At 42.7% G+C, this 23,794-nt stretch overlaps 1 protein-coding gene across 1 annotated transcript in view; it reads right to left on the bottom strand.

Annotated features, from left to right (window-relative positions):
- mdga2a (MAM domain containing glycosylphosphatidylinositol anchor 2a) overlaps positions 1-23,794 on the bottom strand; it is a 173,312-nt gene that overhangs the window by 15,024 nt on the left and 134,494 nt on the right. The window contains exons 12-13 of the mRNA XM_084915816.1: positions 18,829-18,849; positions 16,793-16,948 (exon numbers count right to left, since the gene is read on the bottom strand). Coding sequence (XP_084771942.1) covers positions 16,793-16,948; positions 18,829-18,849 — 177 coding nt within the window. The remainder of the gene's footprint in view (positions 1-16,792; positions 16,949-18,828; positions 18,850-23,794) is intronic.

Genomic DNA, 23,794 nt, shown 5'->3' with positions numbered 1-23,794 from the left:
CACTATACATCAGCATTAACAGGACTTCAGTTTGGTGTTTCAGAAAACTGCTGATCTCAGACCTGCACAGCTTCTGTTTTAAACACTGAATGTAATCAGCTACATGAAGAGCACATGATGTTTTCTCTGACACAATTAAATAAAACCTGATTAAAGTCAAAGGTTGTTACTTGTATTTGAACTAAAAACTTGTGATCTGGAATTCTTTCACTGTTTTTTGACAATAGTGTTATTTATCATAAAGTAATTCAGACTCATTCATACCAGAGTAATCAGAGAGCACAACATATATTTAACTTTCTACAGGACTTAAAGCTATGATATTATGTAAAAGTCCAGACCCTCTGAGGATTATCTGAGTACTTCTAACATTACACAAAGCAAAGGTCTCCATCAGTGTTCATGAAATGCTGGGTTTATCCTTCTTGTGATGGAGCTGCTGGTGAAGATCACAAGCCCTGCTTGATCCCGGCGATGAGTTTCAGTCTTCCTGGTGTTTCTGAAATGATGCCTCTCACTGTGGGTCAACAGAACATCTGGCACAGGACAGCTGTAATGAAAGGAATTGAAGAAGTTCTGAAAAAAATCTTGGAAATGCCCTATATGTGAGAAGCAGATTTTGTATTTACTTTTCTTTTGCCAATCAAGATAACTAGAAGTATAATTTTCACCATACAATTACTAACCTTGTCATCTCCTGCACTGTCTGTTTTGGGCTCTGGGCTTGTCCTTCCCAGCGCTCATGAGACTGCTTTTGCTGCACTGTGGTATGAGGTGCTAACCTGTTGTCAGGTCCGCGGCTCTGAACCATAGTAAAGGGACCTCTGGCTAATACGTCGGGTTCGTGTCGGGCTCGTGTCGGGTTCGTGTCGGCTCGTAGCTGAAAACTAGCTTTACTTTGTTGTCTGGGTCAACTTTGCTAGCGAGAGACAGAGAGAGGCGTTGAAAGGCTGCTCCAACGGAACTTATTTTTTCAGAGGAAAACACGAACACAGCGTACAGTCGAGTCTTAATAGCTTACTTACAACTGGGCTTGTCAGGCTCTCTTCTTGGCTGCAGTGGTTATTATTATATTTACATGCTTCCAGCTCCCGTTTCTGCTCGGTGACAGCTCATACTTTTCCTTTTTCTCCCCCCCTCGCTCACAGACACATAACGGGTATGGCAGTCCATTCTCCCTGCAGCACGGACTACACTGCCCATGAGGCTACATTGTTTAGGGCGATGCCTGTAACACTGTGCTATTGCCTTCATATTAAATCATTTTTGTATAATAATTTTTAGAGGCTCTTATTGTGTGTTTTGTTTGGGTTTCCACCGGCGTGCAATTACCAAAAATAAAGAGACCATAGCCTATGAAACATATGAAACAGGAAAATACCGCCACTTAATCCATTTATCTCAACAAACTAACTGTATTCTCAATATCACCTATTGAACGGTAACTGTAACGCATACATTTTGTATTTTAAATATGTAACGCTGGTGCATGTATTACTCCCCAACACTGCCTGTTGATGAGATCTTGTGTCGCTCCTAAAACACCGGCCTCCAACTCCTAAAGAGACACGGGTGTCCCTAAATTTAGCAAATATTAGCTTCAGGCTAGCTTGCTACGACGAATAGGCTAATACCAGCATTTTACCACAACTTCACCAGATGTAGCTAAAAAAACTAAACTAATGTCCAGTCCAGTGGGACAGCAAGGAAAGATGACAAAAAATGATTACTTACCTGCGCTTTAGAGGGTCAGGCTGAAATTGAAACGGCCATTGAAAGACGGGAAGAGAGAAAGATGGCAGCTTGGTCAGCACTAGTGGCCTATGGTCATGTCCAAATTCATGGGCTGCATCCTCCTGAGGCCGCATTTGTAGGTCGATTACGTCACAGCGACGCTGTCCAAATTTGTAGACTCCTCCGAATGCAGCCGACAAATGCGTCCTCTTTTTCCCCGAATTTGAAGGATGGGTCGGGTGTGTCCTTCGTGGCCCACCATATCCCAGAATTCATAGCGCGGCCCAGCCAAGCTCCAGTTTCCGGCAATGGCAGCCGCTACTAAATTTTAAAATTACTCTTATTAATCTTTCTGGGTCACAAAATAAACTTTTAACATATTTTCAGGCGAGAATGTGGCTGTGTAAACTTCAAATATCTGCTCGGTTTGTCAAGATATCGCATATTTGCAAAAGTGCTTAGACGTTTTCGGAGACGTCTGTTACCCACCAGCTCGATAGCTAGCCGGCCCAGAATTCATTGCACAGAACTTCATTCACGTAATGATGGCGGCACAAAAAGATAAACTGGGAGACGAATACACGTTTAAATGTAAGTATATGAAAATCTGGTGGTACAAAAGTTTAATTTTTATAGCGGTTATGTTGTTAGGGTTGTGAATTTGCTTGTATGGTGGGCCCCCGGTTTTTCATTGCCGCTTACATTTTTCCCAATCAACCATTTTGTGATATGTTTATAGGGACCAAAGAGCAAACGGCAGACTTCATTAAAACTAGAGGAGAAAACGATCACCTCTTCACCGGGGTAAAAAATTCAGCGACTGTGGGATGGAGGTAAACGAATAAATCAATTTACACATCATATTCATCTGAGTACGGTTTCAATAACCCTCATTCTGTACAGAACCTGTGATGTCCAGACGATATTCCTCTTGTGTTCTGCTGTGAAAACTTTTGGATTTAGGGATTATCATAGTTGTTATGATTTTCTCTCTTCTCTTATTTTTTTGTGTGCGATCAGGACTATTCTCGAGAAGATGGGCCTGCAAGGCAAAGTCACCCCCTTGCAGGCCAAAAAGAAGTGGGACAACTTAAAGAAAAGATACAAAGTATGTGTGCTGTCAAGAAGATAATTTTTAAGAATGAAATTTAATAAATGTACATTTACTAAAAGTTGTATTGTTTATATTTGTCTGTCATTTCTGATGTCCTCTGCCTTCAGGATTGCAAGTGTCCAGGGTCAGGTGAAGGAGTCAGTGGGAAGCCCACTGCTATATACCTCTATATATATATGTATATATATAGAGGTATATAGAGGTGAAATGCTCTGTTATTACTGCTGGCTGCATTTTCTCCCGCTCTGATAGACCACAGTCACCATCTTCATTTTTGTTTGTCTCTGACTGGCACTGAAACATCAACACGCTGTGTTTTAACGTTGATTTCAGTTGCTGGTCAAAAACACTAGACCTTCTAGAAATATCTCTTTGACAGCTGGCAGGTTTTAGTGAGTGTTATGAACTAAGATGCAAATTAACAAACAAACTCAACTATGAACTGTCATCACTATTTTCAAAATAATTTATCGAGGGAAAGATGCTAAAGTTATCTTATAACAACTGGACAGTTTGACAGGCGAGCTTACTCCACCTACTTACAAACCCAGTGTCACTGTGACAGTATACAGATAATTCAGTCAGACGCGTTTCTCTGTAATCAGGCTGTGAAAGTCAGTCTGACACTGATGTGCTACTTTTTCCCGATAACCTGCATCTGCCTGTGTGGCACAAACAAATGCCAAACCTCAGTGGAAAATGTGGCATTTAATCAGGTGTTCCACTGATGAAATGACCATATCTTAGGTGTTTGTTCGCCCTAGTTGGGAGTTATTCTGTCTGATTAAATCACACTGAATAGGCATGTTTCATTTCAGCTGATCCCTGTATAGAAAGCAGAGTCAAAATCAGAATCAGAATCAGAAAGACTTTATTTATCCCCAAGGGGCAATTAAGATACAACAGAGCAGCATGACTTTGAAGATAAGGACAGGGCAATAAATACACAGAATATACAGTATATACAGTTTTAAAATTAAAGTGACTGAAAGGTGAATAAATAACTGTAAGTGAATAAAAGTGAGTAAAGTGTCGGCAGTATAAAAGAGTGTAGAGTAGTTTATGTTTCTGGTGTGGGAAATGTTCTTATCGGCTGGAGTTAAAAAGCAGAGTGGCTTTGGGGACAAAGGTGGCGCTCCTCCTCCTCTCAGTCCTGCAGGAAATGCAGCGGAGGCGTCGCCCAGAGGGGAGCCATTGAAATGCAGGGTGAAGAATGTGAGAGGGGTCGTTGATGATTTTGGCTGCCTGTCTAAGGGCCTGTTGGCTGAAAACCTGAGCCAGAGTTCTGACAGGCCAATGATTTTAGAGCACACTGATGCAGTGTGCTGCAGTCTGTTCCTGTATGAAGGCTGAGGGAGTGGGACCAGCAGGTGATGGAGAAGGTCATGATGCTTTCCAGGAAGGCATATTAAAAAGTCATCATGATGGCTGTGCTGACTCCAAAGGAGTTGAGTTTCCTAAGGAGGTATAGCCGTTGGTGGCACCTCCTGAGAATCTCCTCTGTGTTGGCAGAGAATTTCAGGAGGTTGTCAAAGATGGTTCCCAGGTATTTGTATTCCTCAACTACCTCCACTGGCTTCCCGTGGATGATGGTGACTGAAGCAGCCAGATCCCTCTGCCTACTGGAGAAGGTCACCACCATGTCTTTGGTTTTGCTCACGCTCAGTTCAAGTTTGGAGCTGTCACACCACTCTACAAACTCCCGCAGAGCGGGCCCGTGATGTTGTGAGGGGCCTGACAGCAGTGACAGGAGAATTGTGTCGTCAGCATATTTAACCAGGTGACAGTTGGGCTGTGTGGATCTGCAGTTAAGCAGGTGGAAGTTTAGTATGGCATCTCATCTGTCCAGATTTATTGTGCTTATGAGTTACACACATGCCCTAAATCGACATGCATCCCTGCATGACAGCAGTCACTTTAAATGGTTTTTACTCTGCCAACACATGGGGAAGGGTTTGAGTCAAGGGCATGTGAAAAAACCTGATCAAGACTGTTTAAAAGAGAATGCATCACTAATGTTAAGGGATTTCCCAAGGTGTTTTAGGTTAGCCTGCTAGGTTCAGTCCTGTTCCAAGTTGACCGCCTGATTTCTCTTGTTTCTGGAGGTTTTTCATCTTCAGCAGCTTCTGCCTCTAATCCATCTCCATCACTCTCCTCTTTTCCATCCGACAGCCCTATTTGGTACTGCTCCTGAGTTACGTCAATAACTTCTTTCAGAGGTTCAACATCACTTTCTGTAGGTGGATCTATCACATGAATCATGAACAGATAAATATTCCTCACTAACAATAACACCTATTTCTTTCATTGGAGGGTCGTTTCCAATGTCATTTCCACTTGAGCCTTGAAGTGAAACATCACTCTCATCCAGCTCCACGGGTGCAGAATGAAACTCCTCTACTGCACGGTTTAGACCGGACTCGTCTGGGTCCACACTTTGTTCTGACACAGACTCAGTTGCTTTGGGGATTTCACTGACAGTAGTGAAAGCTGGGTAACTGACTTCTTTGTAAACTACTGGAAAGTCATAATCCACAATATCATCATCACCCAGATAATGATAGTCTCCTTCAACTTCAGAAAATGAAGTTCTCTTTGGAGGTGTTGCCTTTGGGTGTCTCTTTTTCTGGATTTCCATGACTGGGTTCGATTGGCGCTGAGCATGACAGAAACCCACACGGTAGCAGCAAGTCTCTATGCAGTGTCCTCTCAGGCCCATCTGACATGAGTGGAGCAACAACATATACAGCAGAGTCATTGATCTCTTTCAAAACTTTGTAGACCATCTGACTCCATCTGTCAGCTAGTTTGTTTCCCTCGTATTCCAACATTCTTGACAAGAACACGATCTCCAACCTCCAAGGTGGATTCTCTCACTTTTAGATTGTATCTTGACTTATTGCGTAGGGCACTTTTCTCGCTATGTTCCACAGCAAGTATGTAACTTTCCTGTAGGCTTTCCCTGAGCTTCTTCACATATTCACTGTGAGTTACACTGTCCTGCCTGCTCACATTAAGTCCAAAAGCTACATCAATTGGAAGATTTGGCTGTCTCCCAAACATGAGCTGATAGGGTGAATACCCAGTTGTGTCATTTTTTGTGCAATTGGCTGCACATGATCACGCCATTTTAGTTTGTCCTCTTCTTGGAGTGTTCCAAGCATCCCTAGCAGTGTACGGTTAAACCGTCCTACTGGATTAGCCCATCTTTCAAATCCCATGTGACCTACTGCATCATGAAGACTTTCAAGAGCCACTTCTCTGTACTCCTTTAGAAGCACTAGTTGAAAAAGAGTCTGGCCTTGGCTCACTCGCTTCCGGTACAAGACATTGTCTATTATGGACAACTGATCCTGTACTCTTAACATGAGTTGGACTTCCCTTTCCTCCTTTTGCCTAAGACGATAGGAAAGGCGTTTTCCTGTATGGACAAGGTCTATGACTCTGCTTATTATAGGGTCACGCCTTTGTTCTGCAGCCCAATCTTGTTGGGAGAGGAAGGAGTGCTAGTACCAGTCAGCACGTCGGCTTGAACAAACTTGTCAGGTATCGCACTTGCATCCACTGCCAAACACTCCACCGCAGCAGGTAGGTAGTGGTTTAGCCTTTTGGTGTCAGGAGATGTGTACCTGGTGCTTCTCGCATACAGCTTTTAGAGCATCCATTGGAAATGTTGCACTGTTTCCCTCTGTAGACTTTGCAATGAATTGCTTTACTCTCTCGTCCTCAGCAGTTGTACTGTCATCAGTTTCAACAGAAACATGCGGCCGTCTTGATAATCCATCCGCATTCTGATTTCTTTTACCGGCTCTGTACTATATGTTGAAATTGATATTCGACAAAGCAGCAAGCCATCGATGTCCAGTTGTGGCAAGTTTAGCAAACGTTAACACGTAGGTTATTGGTTATTGTCAGTCATGATGTTAAAGTCAGCTCCATACAAATAATCAGCAAACTTGTCTGTAATTGCTTCAGTGCAAGAAATTCAATTTTGTGAGTGGGGTACCTTCTTTCACAGCTTGACAGGCCTCTGCTGGCATAGGCGATGACTCTTAACCGATCTTCTTCTTCCTGGTATAGGGCTGCACCAAGTCCATGTGAACTAGCATCGGTATGTAAATCATAGGGTTTCCTGGGTCAGCAAACCCAGGCACTGGTGCAGATGTCAACTTCTCAAAGAGGGCCTTGAAAGCTTCCTCACATAAGGGAGTCCATTTCTCCTTAAAAGGACGGTTCAGGATAGTGATTTGTGGTGTTTCAGCTTCCTGGCAGGGACATAACCAGCTGTCAAATCATTCAATGGCCTTGTAATTTTGGAATAATCTTTGACAAACCTGCGACAATAGCCGGTGAAGCCTAAAAATGACTTCAGTTCTGACAGGTTTGTGGGTCTGGGCCATGTTGTGAGTGCAGAGATTTTATCAGGATCTGTCTCCACTCCCTGTTCTGAGACAATGTGTCCTAAATGGAGAAGCTCTTCTTCATGTTCCTTCAAAGTATTGGAGAACACTATAAGAACCTCAAGAAAGACCAGTACTTCCTTGAGGTTCATGGAGCCCATGCATTTATCCATAACTCTTTGAAAAGTGCTTGGAGTATTAGTGACTCCTTGGGGCATCCTGTTGAATCCCCAAACCCCCATGGGTGTGACAAAAGCTGTCTTGTGCTTATCCTCTTCTTCAGCCTCTACCTGGTAATATCCAGACTTTAAATCCATAACAGAAAACCATTTGGATCGTGACAGAGCTGTAAATGCCTCTTCTATATTGGGCAAGGCACAAGCACCTTTGATTGTCTGGTTGTTCAACTTTCTGTAATCCACACATAGGCAGATCTGCCCATTTTTCTTTTTCACAACTACAATTGGTGAAGCAAATGGGCTCTCGGACTCTCTAATAATGTTGCTGTCGCACAGCTGCTCCAAATGAAGGTGGACAGCTTCATAATCAGAGGGATGAATGGGCCGTGGCCTTTGTTTAAAAGGCGTTGGATCAGAGAGCCGAATCTTATGTTTCACCACTGTGGTGTGACCATAATCAAGTTCACCCCTAGCAAAAACATCAGACACGGAATTAGCTTCTCGGCGATCCTGTCTTTCCACTCGTTTGACAGGGGTGAGTCACCAAAATCGAACTGGATTTTGTCACTTGGTTTTACTTTGTGGGTGGTGTAACACTGAGCATGTTACTGTTCTGAACTTCTAGTTCGATTCCTACATTCAGACCTTGCAGGAGAAACTGAAAGTGGAACAGATATCTCTGCCGAAGGACGGTGAGCTGGCAGAATGATATCATGCGTTTTCTCATTTTTTAGGAGAATGGGAACTTTGAAGGATGTCTATCGTGGCTTTGACATTACATAGCTGGAAAATATCAAGCCACCTGGTAGGCTGAACTGGCTTTGGGGCTCGACTAGAAGAGTGGATCCGGGCCCTGCACAGACATTTCTGACACGTCCATTTTAGGCTACAGTTACAGTTACAACTTTCTCCTTCCCTGTGAAACTCTGTGGGAAAGTGATGTCAATTTCAGTGTACCCAAGATAAGGGACAATTTGGCCTGCAGCACCTTCAACTTCTAACAGATCATTTAATGGCAAAAGAGGATGAGAAGGTAAGTGGGTCAACTGAAATGATGTCGAAATCGTGGTAACCTGAGACCCTGAGTCAATGAGGCAACTATGTGATAGTTCCCCAATCTTAACCTCTGCAAGAGACCTTGATCCGACTAGTCCATTTGGAAGGTGACTTGGAATGGATTCAGCATGTTGTTGTTTACTTTGACATCTCTGTTCTGACTTGGGACTCTTGTGAATGTTCTTGGTTCCCATATGTCCCATTAGTGGAACCTGCTCCAGTTTAAAGCTTGACCCTGCTGCTGGGCTTTCCATTTTTCCTGTCTGGCTTTTAGTTCTTTGTACTTTTGATCAACCACAGCCTTGTTTATAGCATATTTGCAGTTCCTGGCTATATGGCCATCGTCACCGCACCTAAAACAGAACCAAGCCTTAGGCTCAGCTCTCACTGGGGTTCGTGGTGGAACTTGGTGTACCAGAGTGTCAACTACAGGTGCGGGTGGCTCTTGTGTTTTTTCCATTGCTATAACTTGTCACTTTCTTTGCTTTTTAGATGGTTTTGTCGTCAGTTGCAGCTGCAGTTCCACAACCTGCTTCTTTAGACTCTCAGTTTCAGAGATATAGGCCTGCAATACACTTGCACTTGTGTCAGTGTAGTATGGGAAATCAGGGACAGAATGCATGTGCACAATAGGTTTTGTCTTAGTAGGTATCAAATCCAGTTCTTTGTATTCTTCAACGGCCAAGAAAGACACGGCTCAAAGTGGTCAAACTCAAAAGATCTTTAATTTTACATTTTCCAGAAAATGGAGACTTAGCACACCCAGCAACGACAGCTCAAGTCTCAGGCAGAAAACAGGAAGCCTGATTATTTATATTCTTCCTCTAGACGTCACACACACTTTAAGTTTCGATCAAACACTCTACTTAGTTTCACTTTCTGCCTGCAGCTCCTCATATTCTGCAAAAACATGCAGTTTCCTGTCAGCCTGTGACCTAGTCAAGTCTGGGCCTCTCGTAAAACAATCTAATCAGCAAATAAGCATTAAGATTATATATTTAAATCCCAACATAGGCCCAAAATGTCATTGCATCTGGTCAAGTTTAGCATCTGGTGGAGGGGGTTGCCACACGGCCTGACAGTGAGCATAACCATTTAGATTGGCTATGTGTAGTGACAGAGTCATTTATGATTACATGCTTAACTACTATACACTGTATCTCTGGTGGGTTAGTTACTTCATCTGTCACCACTGGAAGTTTGGTTGGAGTGGTCTTTAGTTTAACAACTCTACAAGTCTGAGATTTAGCTGAATGGGTGACTCGCTGGGATGTAAGGTGCCGTCTGTGGTGGTACTTTAGTTTTGCTGTCTCTATCAAGAGTGTAGTACTGTGGTCAGAAAAACTGTCAATGTCATTTTCATCGCTTGAGTCAGTCAAAACAGGGTCTGGCTTTGGAGTATGATGCAGTGCTGGCGCTTCAATGCGACTAGCCTGCCATTTTACATTCTTGTTGGTCACATTTTCAATCTCAAGGGGAAATTCTGACTCGTTATCCCTCATTGTAATATCTGACTCAAACTCAGCAATAACAGTTTCCCCACACTCTGGTTGTGCATTTGGGACCCTTAGAATCCTTGTTACCACCCCATACTTCTCCAAGGAAGCAATAATATCAGCATCAGAATCTAGACTAGTAACTCCAGTAATACCGATGGACCGCTTAAGATCCACCCCGTAGTTCTGTACAAAAATCCATCTCTTTTCAAGGTTGTCTTAGTTGAAAGCTTATCACAATAATCACACAATCCCAAAATTAACTAAAGTATGCAGAATGCTGTAATTTCAATATTATCTGTGTCTTAATCACTCCTGGCTGGCTCGCCACGAAAAGGTACTATGTAACACACAATACTTTACGACTACAGAATGTAGAGAAAGTTAGGATCTTGGGCTTATGTTCTCTAGGAATCGACTAAGAAGCAAATGACACACAGCTAAAAGAACAGTCAACATTTATTTAAACAAAACCATAAACAGTCATTCAACAGTTCACAACAGTTCCAATAGTCCATATTTGTCAGTCGTGTATTCAGTTTCATAGTCCAGAGTTCTTTTCAGTCTTTTCAGTTCAGGTGTGTGAAGTATGTGTGTAGTGTTAATGTTAGTGGTACTACCTGGGTAGTGTATTGTTTTGAGATCTCATAAGCTTATCTGTCAAGAAGTAATGCAGTTGTCACTTCTAAGTAGGCTGGAAACCTTCTTGCATCGCAGCTGGGGATCCTGAATCCTGGTTCGCAGCAGGTGGATTTACTGGCCTTGCTCTCACAATTTTAGACTCCGACAAAAAGACTCCTTGTTCGGCCTGTGAGTTTAGGTGGACGGCCTTGTCTTGGTAGGTTTACAGTTGTGCCATACTCCTTCCATTTCTGAATGGTGGCTTGAACAGTGCTCCATGGGATGTTCAAGGCTTGGGAAATCTTTTTGTAGCCTAAGCCTGCTTTAAATTTCTCAATAACTTTATCCCTGACCTGTCTGGTGTGTGCTTTGGACTTCATGGTGTTGTTGCTCCCAATATTTTCTTAGACAACCTCTGAGGCCGTCACAGAGCAGCTGTATTTGTACTGACATTAGATTACACACACGTGCACTCTATCTAGTCATTAGCACTCATCAGGCAATGTCTATGGGCAACTGACTGCACTCAGACCAAAGGGGGCTGAATAATTACGCACACTCCACTTTGCAGTTATTTATTTGTAGAAGATGTTTGGAATCATGTATGATTTTCGTTCCACTTCTCACGTGTACACCACTTTGTGTTGGTCTTTCACGTGGAATTCCAATAAAACTGATTCATGTTTGTGGCTGTAATGTGACAAAATGTGGGAAAGTTCAAGGGGGCCGAATACTTTTGCAAGCCACTGTAAGTAAAGGTTTAATTACAGTCACCATAAAGTCATGTAGCACGTAGCCCATTAACAGAGACAGATCACAATCTTCTAGGAATGGGATCTAATGGAGATGTTGAATGTCCCAAGCCAAAAAGCAGTAGTGACAAAAAGAACACAAAGGTTTGTCTCACATTTGCAAGCCCAAAAAACACCTTCATAGTCTCCAAGAGTTTTCTTGTGGACTGATGAGAGAAAAGTAGAACTTTTGGACGGTTTGTATCCCATTACATCTGACAGAAAACTAACACGCTATTACATAAAAGGGCCAGCTTTCTCCTTTTCCCAGCTGTAGTCCCTACATTTCAAGCCCCAGCTCTCACCCCACATTCCTGACTTTTCTTCTCACCTCCTTATATGCCTTCCCCCTTCTTCCATTTTTGTATCTGTTTTCTTTTTCAAGTCATTGTTTCCTGACAGTGACAGTCTGGCATAGTGTCAGGCACTCCTTTTCCCTAAACTACACTATGGAAACAAACCATTTTATCCGATGCAGAATAAAACTCTGTAGTGTGTCAATCATGGTGCTCTCATTCAGTCAGTGAGCACTCCTCACACTGCTTTGCTGCTTTTTTATTTGTTCAGGGTGGGCATCTCCTGTCTCAGCAACACATGTTAGCAACGGTTTGGTCCCTGTCGAACAGTTCAATGAAATGATTAACAGTCAGAGTCAGTTTTAATCTGCATTTCTTTTCTTGCTGTCAGAGCTGCAGGCGATAGAATTGTAAAATGGTCTGTATTTGTATAGCGCTTTACTTAGTCCCTATGGACCCCAAAGCGCTTTACACTACATTCAGTCATCCACCCATTCACACACACATTCACACACTGGTGATGGCAGCTACATTGTAGCCACAGTCACCCTGGGGTGCACTGACAGAGGTGAGGCTGCCGGACACTGGCGGCACCGGGCCCTCTGACCAGCACCAGTAGGCAACGGGTGAAGTGTCTTGCCCAAGGACACAACGACCAAGACTGTCGGAGCTGGGGCTCGAACCGGCAACCTTCCGATTACAAGACAAACTGCCAACTCTTGAGCCACGATCGCCCCCGTGAAACACAAAAACACTAAACAGACACACACCCAGAGCAAAGAGATGATTTCATGGTTCTGAAATTTCAGTTTGTTTAAGTCTGGAAAGAACTGAAGTGGAAATGCAAAGTGGGATAGAAAAAGAGATTTCCACTTGCAATGGAACAGATGTTTTCTAACAAGTGAATACAACTTCAGACACCAACATAAAACATACACTGAAAACTTTTTAATATCGTTTACAGTCACCAGTTATCCTTATTTTCTCTCACATCCTCCTGAGAACCAGCCTATTGGTTTATGTCCTCTGTAATGGACATTTGCTTTTGGTCTATTTGAGCTATCCTACTAAGTCCTGGTGTATTAAATAGAGGACATCATGGGCTTTCCATTGATATGTCACATGATGGGTGGCTCTTTTAGCTCCAAATAGGAAGGAAATCACAAAAAAGTTAAATGGGAAGATTATTTTTTCCTTGGTTCTCAGGAGAACATACACTAGTCAAAAGTTTTAGAACAGCACAATTTTTCCAGTTTTTTACTGCAGTTCAAGTTGTTAAAGTCCAATGAACAGCTTGAAATGGTAGAAAGGCAAGTGGTAAACTGCCAGAAATTACAAAAACAAGGTAAGATTACCCAAAATGGAAAAATAATGTGCATTTACTATTGAATTATACAAAAAGGCCTTTTTCGGGGAACACAACATGGGTTAACAGTTTAAAGCTGTTCTGCAGCAATGGAGGTTGATTAAGCCTTTAAACCTGGTGCTACTAATTCCTACAGGTGTTCCAACCTTTCTGGATTACTTACAGCCCCTCTGTCTGCATAAAAGCAGTGTTGAACACACTGTGGTACCCTCGTCAGCATCAGCTGAACAGTATTGTACTGCAGAAAGTAGTGTGTTGGTACAGAAAAGGCAATTAACATTGGAAGAGAGACGGACCATCATAACACTTATAAATGTCGGTCTGTCCTAGAGAGAAATTACAAAGAAAGTCAAAGTGTCAGTGAGTCCAGTTTCCTTCAGCATCCAAAGGCTGAGAAAACAACTGTGACAGGAAGAGGTCTGCAGACCCAAAGACACGACTGAATCAGAGGACAAGTTTCTGAGAGTTAACAGCTGTGTGATGGCGGCTCACAGGACAACAGCTTCAAGCAGCTTAATAGTGGTCATAGTAAGAAAGTCTCAGTTTCAGCTGTGAAGAGAAGACTTCAAGCTGCAGGTTTGACAGGACGAGTTGCAGAAAGAAAGCCAGACGTCAGAATAAGACAAAGAGGCCTGGCTGGGCCATGAAACACCGACACTGGACTACTGAAGACTGGAAAAGGGTATTATGGACTGATGGATCAAATGTGAAATCCTCGAATCTTTGTACGCCGTCGAGAAGGTGAAAGCATGGTTCCAAAGTGTGTGGCATCAACTGTCAAAGATGGAGGAGGAAGTGTGATGGTCTGGGGCTGTTTGCTGGATAAAGGGTCAGTAACTTGTACAGAGTGAGAGGCTCCCTGAACCAAAACAGCTACCACAGCATTCTGCAGTACCCTCTGGTATAGACCTAGTTGGTCAGGGGTTCATCTTACAGCAAGATAATGACTCCAAACATAGATCCAAGCTGTGCCAGAACTACCTCAGGAACAAAGAACAGGGTGGCGAGCTTGAAAACATGGAGTGTCCAGCACAGTCTCCAGACTTAAACCCCATCGAGCTGGTTTGGGATGAACTGGACAGAAGAGTGAAAGCAAAGCAACTACAAGGTCCACATTTATGGGAACTTCTGCTACAGATATGGGAGAATATTTGATTTCTATTGTAGAAAGAAGCCACAGGTGTGTTCAGCTGTTATATCTGCCAAAGGTGCTACTGATGAGTCAAAGGTTAGAATACGTTTTGGTCTATAAACCGATTCCATGATTTCTTTTTTACTCCAATTGCTTATTTGTACTCTGCTTTATTTTCAGAGTGCAATGAGACATTAAACTGTAAAATTTTCAATAAACAACTGGAAAAATTGGGGTGTTCTAAAACTTGTGACCGGTAGTGTATATGTTCAAGTTATCTCTGTGAGTCAGATCTTTAAATTTTAGAGTTGAATGTCCTATTCCAGTATTTTCTTACTTTTTTATCTGTATAATGAAATTGAGAGGAAATGTTCATAAATCTTGGTCATCTCAGACACACAGTGCTTTTATGACCACAAAAGCCCTGACCACCTGCTGTTCGACCATGTGTTTGTGAGGGGTAGTCAAAAAAAGTCTCTTAAATGGAGGGTGTTCTTAAAGGGAAATGAGTTAAGATGATGTGTTTCAGTCAACCGCGGGCTGTACAGGAAAAACTGTGTCCAGTATCTGCATACTGCAGTGCTTCCACTTCTCTATGTAGGAAACATGTTTACCTGAGGAACAATCACAGAGAAGGGTGGAGATGTAGAGTTGTAGAGTGTCAGAGTACCTGGGTCGTTGACCCAGTGATTTCAGTTTGTTCATGTTCAGTTTACTTTGCCACATTAATGTTCTCACTTCCTGTTTTTCCCGCGTCAGCTTGTCTCTTGTGTCATTAGTCAGATTATGTTCAGCCCTGTACTCACCTGTTTCCAATCATTGTCATCATTCAACCTGTGTATTTAAGTTCCTCGGTTTCACCAGTTCTTTGTCGTGTCATTGATGTGATGTTGTCTTGCCGTCATTCCTGTGCCAGCCCTTCATCTCATGTTCGGTTTGTCCACTTTTTATAATAAACACGGCTTTCAGTTTGTCACTCCTCAACGAGTCCTGCGTTTGAGTCCTCTTTCCCCTCGCTCCACACCACGACTCCTGACATAGAGTTAGAGAAGCCTCGCTGCTACTGCAAAAAGCAGTGAATGCAATGAGCAACAGCAGCATAGGAGGAAACCAGAAAAGGCTCATGTTTGCATCTCTGACTGATGTGATGTCCAAAATGTGATGTCCACATATGTTGATGCCAGGTCCTAGGAGGTTAAGTGTGCTGAAGCTGGTGACGCCAACACACTGTGTAAACTGATCAAGAAAGCTCGCTCTGTGACCGGTGACCGACTGGTGACCTGTTCAGGAGGTCACTGAATCAACTGTTATCCATTACTGATAAATCTGACCCACCCAACAGTTCAGCAGCAGAATGATTCAGCCCCTCTGCAACAATTACACATTTGAATGGGCTAAATAAAGTGTAAAAAACCAAACTAAATACATGAATGAAATCTGTAAGTCTGGTTTACTATGGTCAGCATTGTAAAGTTAGCTGTGCAGGAAAACAGTTGCTGATGTAACGTTTGAACTGAGACCTGTTTTTGTTTTTAATTTAAAAGTGGGTTGAATGTTTTTGGGATTTGTGTGTGAAACATTTATTAATGAGACACGATATTCAGGACACGTATGTGATGTGCACTGTTGTGTGTGTGTGTGTGTGTGTGTGTGTGTGTGTGTGTGTCTGTGTGTGTGTGTGTGTGTCTGTGTGTGTGTGTGTGTCTGCGTGTGTCTGTGTCTGTGTGTGTGTGTGTGTGTGTGTGTGCGTGTGACTGTGTCTGTGTCTGCGTGTGTCTGTCTGTGTCTGTGTGTGTGTGTGTGTGTGTGTGTGTGTGTGCGTGTGACTGTGTGTGTGTGTGTCTGTGTCTGCGTGTGTCTGTGTCTGTGTCTGCGTGTGTCTGTGTCTGTGTGTGTATGTGTGTGTGTGCGTGTGACTGTGTGTGTGTGTGTGTGTCTGTGTCTGCGTGTGTCTGTGTCTGTGTGTGTATGTGTGTGTGTGCGTGTCTGTGTGTGTCTGTGTGCGTGTGTGTGTGTGTGTGTGTGTGTGTCTGTGTGTGTGTCTGTGTGTGTCTGTGTGTGTATGTGTGTCTGTGTGTGTGTGTGTGTATGTGTGTCTGTGTGTGTGTGTGTGTGTGTGTGTGTCTGTGTGTGTGTCTGTGTGTGTGCGTCTGTGTGTGTGTCTGTGTGTGTGTATGCGTGTGTGTCTGTGTGTGTGTATGCGTGTGTGTCTGTGTGTGTGCGTCTGTGTGTGTGTCTGTGTGTGTGTATGCGTGTGTGTCTGTGTGTGTGTATGCGTGTGTGTGTGTCTGTGTGTGTGTCTGTGTGTGTGCGTCTGTGTGTGTGTCTGTGTGTGTGTGTGTCTGTGTGTGTGTATGCGTGTGTGTCTGTGTGTGTGTATGCGTGTGTGTCTGTGTGTGTATGTGTTCGTGTGTGTGTGTGTGTGTGTCTGTGCGTGTGTGTCTGTCTGTGTGTGTGCGTGTGTGTATGCGTGTGTGCGTGTGTCTGTCTGTGTGTGTGTGTCTGTGTGTGTCTGCGTGTGTGTGTGTATGTGTGTGTTTGTGTGTGTGTGTGTGTGTGTGTGTGTTTGTGTGTGTGTGTCTGCGTGTGTGTTGTGTGTGTGTGTACCCTGCTTGGAGCCAGTGTGGTCAGAGCTTGGTCCCGTGTTTGGCGTATATTTGGTGTCTCGTGTGGCAGCACTGTGGCGTGTCCAGTCGAACACATCATTTTTGTCCTGAGAGAACAAACACAATGCCTCATCCTCGAAACCACACTGGAACTCCCCTGAACACACAAACCACACACACAAATACAACCTTAATAAATACATGCTTGACCTACAGAAAAATCTAAATTCAGCTGTCAAATTCAAGAGTTATTTGTTTCATTGTCCATGAAAATCATTTAATAACTTGTGAATATTAAATATTCCAAGTCTGGATTTATGAAGTGTGATATGATTGGCTGTTCCCATGTCAGCTGTTGGGTTGTTCCACTCCCACCTGATCAGCTCAGAATAAGCTGATTTGTTAATAATAATAACTTTAGCATATTTAATGAAACCAGCAAAATGTTACTTTCATCCTATTAAAATAGAATAGAAGAGAATAATCCTTTAATTGTCCCACAAGGGGAAATTTGGTTGTAACAGCAGCCAAAAAGACACATATACAAACAAACAGTACACAGGACACGGAACAGAAACATTAAGGACAATGGTTGCTATAAACAGAGAGTACTATACAGTTATTAAATCAAATAAAAATAACTACAGATAAGAGGCAAAGCAGGTTGTAGTGCGAATCGGTTAATTAACTTATTGCAGTTACAGCGCAGATGTAAACATCTATGTTTGTTGGGAGCAGTTCTGATTGCACAGTCTGACAGCTGCAGGGAGGAAGGACCTGCGGAAACGCTCCTTCATGCATCGAGGATGCAGCAGTCTGTCACTGAAGCAGCTCTGCAGTTCAGCAACAAAATGACAAAGTTACAGACGCTGGCAATAGATGGAGTAGGTAAAGTATAAGAGCTACAGCACAGCAAGCTCAGTTGTATGTTAAATGTAAATGTCACAATGTGAAGCCAAACTCTGAGTAGTCAGTACCATGGTACAAATGCATTTCACAGTTTCTACACTGTACTCGCTCACTTTGGAGCGTTTGGTGATGCCATGAAGATTTTTCAATCATTAGAGCATGTGAAGCTTAGAGTTAACACTCAACCAAAACACCATGGAGCTGTGTTTTCTCACAGCATATGCACCACAAACTGCCAGAGGCTTGTTAGATGGAACTGGAGGAGTCATTAAATTCCTTGCAGCCAACTGGCTTCAAACCAGTGTTTATTTTCAGTCGTAGTTTTCATCAGCTACCTTTATTTTTGATAACTAAACTAACGCACAAGGACAAAAAACTGTGATGAAATGTTTTGACGCTTTACCGACGAACAGAACAAGATGAAAAAGTTCCCCAGAGATGAGATTCAATCAGAATTATTTAAGTTGTGCAGAGAGGCAGGGCGAGTTTGGAAGTGATCCAATCAGAAGTAATCTCCTCGTGCAGCAAGGGTAGACGCGCACATTTGATCTGTTGCCAACAAACAGGATGGGAAGGTCCTATGCAAAATGTCAGCGCATGGAAGGAAGCGAAGCGTAGACATACGGACACCTGTCACATTTCAAGGAAAATAAGACGCTATACAAACTTTTACCTGTAAAAATATGACAAACTTTTAGTCAGGTGAAGAAATAAAACTACATGCAGGACACAGGAAGCAACTAACTAACAAAGAACAATAACCAAAATGCTAAAATAACAGAAGAACGCTGGAATAACCACGATGTAATCGACCAATGATATTATATGACTTAAAATGTTCAAACTTCAACCCATCCACCTGGACTCTGAGCGCCTCTGGCCTGGTCACGTTTCATAGAACATATGCTAAAGTTATGATATTAGAATAAATAAATATCAGCTGATTGTAAGCAGGTCAGGTGGGACGCACCTGAAAAGCTTTTTCTTTACTTCCTGCATGAGCCTACACTCTTTATATATGGCTAATCCACCTTTAGTTAGGTTCCCAGTATAGAACGCCATTTGGACTGTTTTAAACCCGAGTGCAGCCTAGTGTGTGACTGTGTGTCAGTGTGGGCAGGTACTTACTGAGATGTGGGTTAACAGGAGCTGTGAAGGGACAAAAAAGAAGAGGTCAGTCAGAACAGATAGCAGTCCTGCAGTCCAAAAACATTCAGTGTGAGCAGAACCATTATGATCCAGGACAGTAACTGTGACACAAACGTGAGAACGGTGTCATTTCAAATCAAGCTGGACTGTAAACAGCTTTTTAGATCATGACGAAAATACAAGACAAAAAACAGGAAGTGACCTTTCAGTGTAAACCTGTTTGATAGTGAGCCCCTCTAGCCTGGGCACATTTCATAGAACATATGCTAAAGTTATGATATAAGAATAGATTGTATTGTGCAGACCTCGGTGACACTCCCAGGCTGCTTACCCTACAACCTAAACCTGATTCTAAACCGCCCTATAAAACCCTTGAACACTCAAGCAGCTGTTCGAAAGTGGAAGTAGCCTAGACACACACACACACACACACACACACACACTGTACAGCTGTTGCAAACTGTGTGAACAGCCGCTGCATTATTTGGCAGTGAGCTTGTGCTTCATTTTCAACCAGCACTAATTGCAGAGCTCTGAGGTGTGCGCTTGTCCTGTGCTTTGTTACACTGTGGCAATCTCAATAATATTACCACAGCACTTCAGTGTCTGACCAAATGTAAACCATGCTGGAAACCTTGATGACTCAAATCTATGACAGTTGTAGTGTAGTCAATAGTTTTGTTGTGTGTGTCAGAACAATGAGGCGACTGCTGAATGTTACAGGTGTTACAGCAGTGATACATCTCCTGTTGTCAGGCCTGCAGGTATCAGGCTGTTGTTCTTCTTTATCTCATAGTGGACAGAAATTATTTTTTGGAGTGGCACAAATAATTTGTGTGGCATCAGATTTGATGCAGAACAGCTGATTGTTCTGTAAATAGTTTGAAATGTTTATTTAAAAAACGCTTTGGCTGCATTTTTAGGTAAACAGCTGCAAAAAACTTTGTTGTTTGCTAAACTCAGTTACTTTTTTGAAGAAGTAACTATATAATTAATTGCCCAACATTGGTCATTATTTACTGTATTTTGCAGACAGAGTTACAGACTCTCTCCCAGACCACAGACTCAGACTCATAATACAGTCAGAGCTTTATTTTTTTTTTTTAAATAATAAAGTCGTGTTTTCAAAATTGGAGTTCAAGTTATTTTTCCTTCCAATAGTGTTAACATACTACCCAGGTCATGAACAAGATTGTTTTTAATTTTCATTGTAAGTGGGATAAAGCAGTTAATTAAAAGTAGTCTAACATAAATGCAAATGCTGTAATTTAATTATTTTAATAAACCATGTAACTTGGATGGATTCGATGCTGGCGTGACCACAGTGCACACGTCTGCTGTTCAATTCAATTCAATTCAATTCAATTCTATTTATATAGCGCCAAATCACAACAAAAGTCGCCTCATGGCACTTCATAGATACAGAGCTGTTGCTCACAGTGGTCCAAGGGACGCTCAGGGAGTTTGTGTGTTCGCTCAGACACATGAAACATTACAGGGAACATTGTTCCTGGTTGTTCAATAGACTACGTGCACGTTAGCATATGCTACTTCCGGTGCAGAAACTCCTGTGGGGAGCTTTGTTCCCGGTGTCCTATTCGCACCTTGTTTAGGGTCCAAAACAAGTTAAGCAAATGAATGAATCAAGCGGCAATTTACATTTCTGTAGATGTCTCAGGCATTTACCCAATATATCTGTAAATGCTGTTCATAGAGTTGTCGATATTTTCCCCCCGCGCCTCAGAGCAAAAGAGAAAATGGATTCAAATGTTATATTTCTCAGCTGTCCCTCGTTTATCGCGGGTGTTATGTTCTAAAAATAACCAGCAATAGGTGAAATCAAGTAGCCAATTTTATTTTTTGACGGTGCAAAACGTTTCGTCGACATCGTGGACATACAGTACTGCACTTCAGAGTCACACTGCTAGGATCGATGCAGCGATTCTGTACTGCACAGGAGAGACGGAGGAGATCGTCTGCAGCGATCAGGACGCAGGACACAATGTGATGTAAAAAAAATAAGCATGCAAACTTGCACTAAAAAATCTGCGAAACAGCGAGGTGAAAGGTGAACCGCGTTATAGCGAGGGACCGCTGTAATTTTGAAGGTAAGTCACAACATACCCTTCGTACATACTAATGTATAGAAACCGTTACCAGCAATCGTTCATTTTTTGTGTGGCTTTTTTTCACGGTTTGTTAACATGCTGTGTAGGTGTGTACTTGACTAGCTGATATCAACATAATGGGGAAACATCTGGTTTGACTATTCTTCACCTGTAGTTTGAATGCTGAACATTTGCCTGTTTAAATCATGAGACCAGTCACTATACAGAGATGTGCTTCTGAATGTGGACGATGTGTCTTCTGCTGCAGTGATGCAGTTCTGCTTGTGTTGAGTGATGTAAACAACTGATCGATCTAAACTCTTTAAACGTCAAAATTGATCATTAGATTTTTTATGACACAACAGCGGTGAGTGTTCCCACCTTCTGCTCTTTGTAACTTAACGCGATCTTTCTGTTTTCGAGTTTTGGACATGATTTTGGAGTATATCTTCGCAGTAGCGATTGACCGCAAAGTAAAGCTACTGGAAATGTACAACCCCACATCCGGTCTCAAACCAGGAAGTTAGCATTTTCTCGTGCACAGGGTCTATTGTCCAGCCTACATACTTGGTCACGTGTCCTTGGGCAAGATAAGCAAGTTGCTCTCTGATGTGTTCATGTGTGCATGTTAGATACAAAGCATTTAGGTGGAGGAAAAAGGGCTTGTGTGAATGAGGCATGTTGTACAAACATGGGGCGATCGTGGCTCAAAAGTTGGGTGTTCGTCTTGTAATCGGAAGGTTGCCGGTTCGAGCCCCGGCTCAGACAGTCTCGGTTGTTGTGTCCTTGGGCAAGACACTTCACCCGTTGCCTACTGGTGATGGCCAGAGGGGCTGATGGTGCGATATGGCAGCCTCGCTTCTGTCAGTCTGCCCCAGGGCAGCTGTGGCTACAACTGTAGCTGCCTCCACCAGTGTGTGAATGTGAGAGTGAATGAATAGTGGAATTGTACAGCGCTTTGAGGGGTCCTGAAAAGCGCTATATAAATGCAATCCATTATTATTATTACAAAGTGCAGTTACCATCATGGTTGTGTTTGTGGCACAGAGGTAAAATCATGATCTGGAGGTGGCAGGATGTTCACTGACAGTCAAAAGTCCTCATCACGCAGCAGACTAGGTCATGTTTACTGTGTTTGTGCATCAGTGTCTCGTGCTGTGAGCCAGGTTGTTTCTCGGTTTGTCAGCCTGATTTTACTCCACTCGTGTTTTTGTGTTTTACTTTGACTCCTGTCTGCACTTTCCACCAGGATTTCTGTGACACTTCAACTGTTTGCACTTTTAGCTGAAGTGTTAACTTTTCAGCTAAAAGTCTTGTTATCTTAAGTCATTCAACACAGATATAAATTATTATTTAACATTTGAGGCATTTAAGCTGCCCTGTGAAGCCCTCCTCTGCGGTTTGTCAGAGACTGGCCTTCTCATATCAGCTCATGCTTCCTGACATCACTTTACAGGCTGTTTCATCAGTGGCTTAAAATAGAACAAGAGAGAAGGCCAGAGTCGAAACAATATTAATGATTAAATAAATGTTGGTGTACAGACAAACAGGAAGTGAAAAGAGATGAGTGAAAAAAATGCTCATCGGGTGATGGAAAGCCCACCAGCTGTTATGCTGGAATAAGGGTCAGGCTAAGGTCACCTGTTCCAGCTCTAACTATAAGCTTATAGATAAGGAGGAAAAGACATGCGAGTAGCATTTGTTGCCTGCCTTTATTCTGAGGGTTTAGGTTGCGGTGTGGGGGGCAGGGAACCCTAACCTTTAGTATACATCAGGGCTGCAGGGGGTAATCGCCTAATAAGCCACGGTAATGAATATGACTGCTTTCTAACCTACAGCCACTTTAAAGCTAATGTCATGGTGAACTTTGCATAATCTCGCCAAACTCTAATAGATGAGTCCCTGAAGCCCATTACTCAGCAGCCATCTTCCAAAGCACGAGGCCACTTTATTGAAGCATTATCTCAATCCTGTTTCACTGAACCACAGGACATGAAAGAGTTTCTCTCTTTTCTTTGCCTACACATTATACTTCAGACGCCATCACTGTTGAATCCAGAATCCTTTGACTGCTGAACTGAAATGCACTCAGCCTCTCTGCTCAGGGGATAAACGTGACGATACAAAGCTGACCCGCACCAGTGCAACATGTTTATCACTGTAAGGTCATCAACATTGAATTTATTGTCAAAGGCGTTTCTCAATATGAAATAAGCAGACAACACATAATGAAAAGCCCAGAGTAATGTAACGAGAGTTGGAGGTTACACCTCCAAGAGCTACATCTCAGACTCTACAGGCCTCAGTTAGCATGTTAAATGTTAAAGTTCATGACAGTAAAATTCAAAACCCCTTAGCAAGTACAGTTTGCCTGGAAGGCTTCTTTGTTTCTCTAAGAAGAAGATGGCAGCACTGCTGTGGTTTGCCAAGCTGCATCTGAACAAACCGTAAGACTTCTGTAATGTCCTGTGGAAGTGAGAAGTTTGGCCATAATGTACATCACCATATCTGGCAAAAACCAAACACAGCATGTCCCTACAACATCAGGCATGGTGGTGCACGGCTGGTGGTGGTGCCACCTGGCACCCAGCACGCATCGAGTTGATTGTTGGGTTTTTTCTCTGTTTTCTTTGTATTTTAGGGTTTTACCTTCAATATAAAGCACATGTAAAGTTTTGCTGAATTTAGATCATGCAGCAGGACAATGATCATACAGCAAATCTACTAAAGAATAACTGGAAAAAAGAGGTTTATTACAGACCTCAACCCAACTTGAAACACTGTAGCGAGCCTTACGAGAGCTGTGCATAAATGTGAACCTCAGTGATCTGAAACAA

Source organism: Perissodus microlepis, chromosome 19 (genome assembly GCF_051167445.1).
Source record: "Perissodus microlepis isolate ML-2025 ecotype Zambia chromosome 19, ASM5116744v1, whole genome shotgun sequence".
NCBI lineage: Eukaryota > Metazoa > Chordata > Actinopteri > Cichliformes > Cichlidae > Perissodus > Perissodus microlepis.
The sequence above is the reverse complement of the archived record's forward strand: the minus strand, read 5'-3'. Positions and strand labels throughout refer to the sequence as shown.